General features: G+C 60.2%; 1 protein-coding gene across 1 annotated transcript; it reads left to right on the forward strand.

Moving 5' to 3' along the window:
• Positions 1-772: 772 nt before the first annotated feature.
• LTHEOB_13030 (Chitin-binding domain 3 protein) lies at positions 773-1,697 on the forward strand (the record flags this gene model as incomplete). Its single annotated transcript, XM_035509964.1, has 1 exon — positions 773-1,697. A coding segment is annotated over one exon (925 nt), but the record flags the coding sequence as incomplete, so codon positions are not given.

Here is a 1,697-nt window from a genome sequence, read left to right on the forward strand (position 1 = left end):
GAGTTTCACAGACTGCTGCCGGCGTTCTGACACAGTCTTGGACGATGCCACGAGCGGCGCAGTGTTCGGGGGGCACTGCGAACCCCCGGAAAATTGCCAAGACCGCCTCAATTTTCTGCGCCGCCCTCATTTCTGCGTCTACCTCACTATTTGTTGGCCTTGTCTTCTACTCCACCTCATATTTACGCCCAATGCAATTTTTTTTCTACTCTCCTCGCTTTCTCCTCCGGTAGTCAGCTTGCTGCAAAAATTCTGTTCCTACTCTCATCACAGTCTTGGCAACTGACGGGGTCTTGGCTCACCCTCGGCGAGCAGCCGCGCCGCTGGTCGCCTTCGTCCCTCGTGCGGCTTATCGTGCAGGGAAATACAGAATCTACATGACCTCACGAGTTGTATGATGGGCTTGACTTTGCAGAGCCTACAAGGACGCACGTCCTACCAATGGCAAAGTAGATGCAATGGCGGGGTGTAGGTACTGCGGCAGACAGGAGACTAGAGCAGCACGAAAAGGGTCTGCACTCGATGGTACCCATCCAGCGTGCGAACTGCCTGCTCAGAGATGGCTTCATTGCTGAGGGCCCCAATTCATTCAGGCCATGGGTACTTAAGTGCTCGTGTGTCATGGTCCACTCGTTCCCTTCGCGCTCAACACCTTCCGCTCCTTTGGTCGTCAGTACACTCGTTTCTGTGTCACAGTGCTAGTCAAGGTAGTCAAGCTAGTCCAGCCAGTCCTTACTCACCCTCCAGCTCGTTCAGTGCAAACTTTTGAATTATGGCTCCTATTCTCTCCGCCATAGGCGCTGCCGCCCTCGCTGCCATGCCGTTGGCTAGCGCCCACATCTGCATGAAGAACCCGCTGCCCTTTGACGCCACCCAGTTGAGGCAGGACCGCAGCCCCCTCACCCCAGAGCAGTACCCCTGCAAGTTCCAGACCTACCAGGCAACGGAGCGCACCGAGCTCGCCGTCGGCCAGCAGTACACTCTGGACTTCTACCCCGGTGACGATGCGGAGATTGCCGAGATTGGCAGCACCCAGGGCGCCGCCGTGCACAACGGTGGCTCGTGCCAGCTGTCCATCACCTACGACGAGAACCCCACGGCCAAGTCGGTCTTCAAGGTCTTCCACTCGATCGAGGGTGGCTGTCCGGGCTTTAACCAGAAGACGTCGAGTTTCCAGTACTCGATCCCCAAGTCGCTGAAGAACGGCCCGGGCATCCTGGCCTGGACCTGGTTCCCCGTGTCCAGCTACGCGCCCGAGATGTACATGAACTGCGCGCCTGTGACCATCTCGGGCGGCGCCGACGACAACTCGGCCTTCGACGAGCTGCCCGATATGTTTGTCGCCAATCTCGGCTTCAGCACCTTCGACGCCGGCCTCGGCGCCGTCAGCTCCATCTCCCAGAGCACCGTCACCCAGGCCAGCCTGCTCGCCCAGGGCCAGCTGCCCCAGTGCGTCACTCAGGGTGAACGAGTTCTGGAGTTCCCCAACCCCGGCGACAGCCTCGACGTCGGCGCCTCCGACGTTCTGAAGGGCGGCCTCGCCGTGCCCACGGGCCAGTGCGCCGGCGGCGGCAGCAAGGCTTCTTCCTCTTCCGGCTCATCCCTCTCTAGCGCCGAGACCTCCGCCGTTGTCCAGCCCTCTTCTGTTGCCGGCATCTTCGCCGAGGCGCCCTCCTCCGCCCACGATGTCACTCTCA

The sequence above is a fragment of the Lasiodiplodia theobromae genome (genome assembly GCF_012971845.1).
Source record: "Lasiodiplodia theobromae strain AM2As chromosome Unknown scaffold_104, whole genome shotgun sequence".
NCBI classification, from domain to species: domain Eukaryota; kingdom Fungi; phylum Ascomycota; class Dothideomycetes; order Botryosphaeriales; family Botryosphaeriaceae; genus Lasiodiplodia; species Lasiodiplodia theobromae.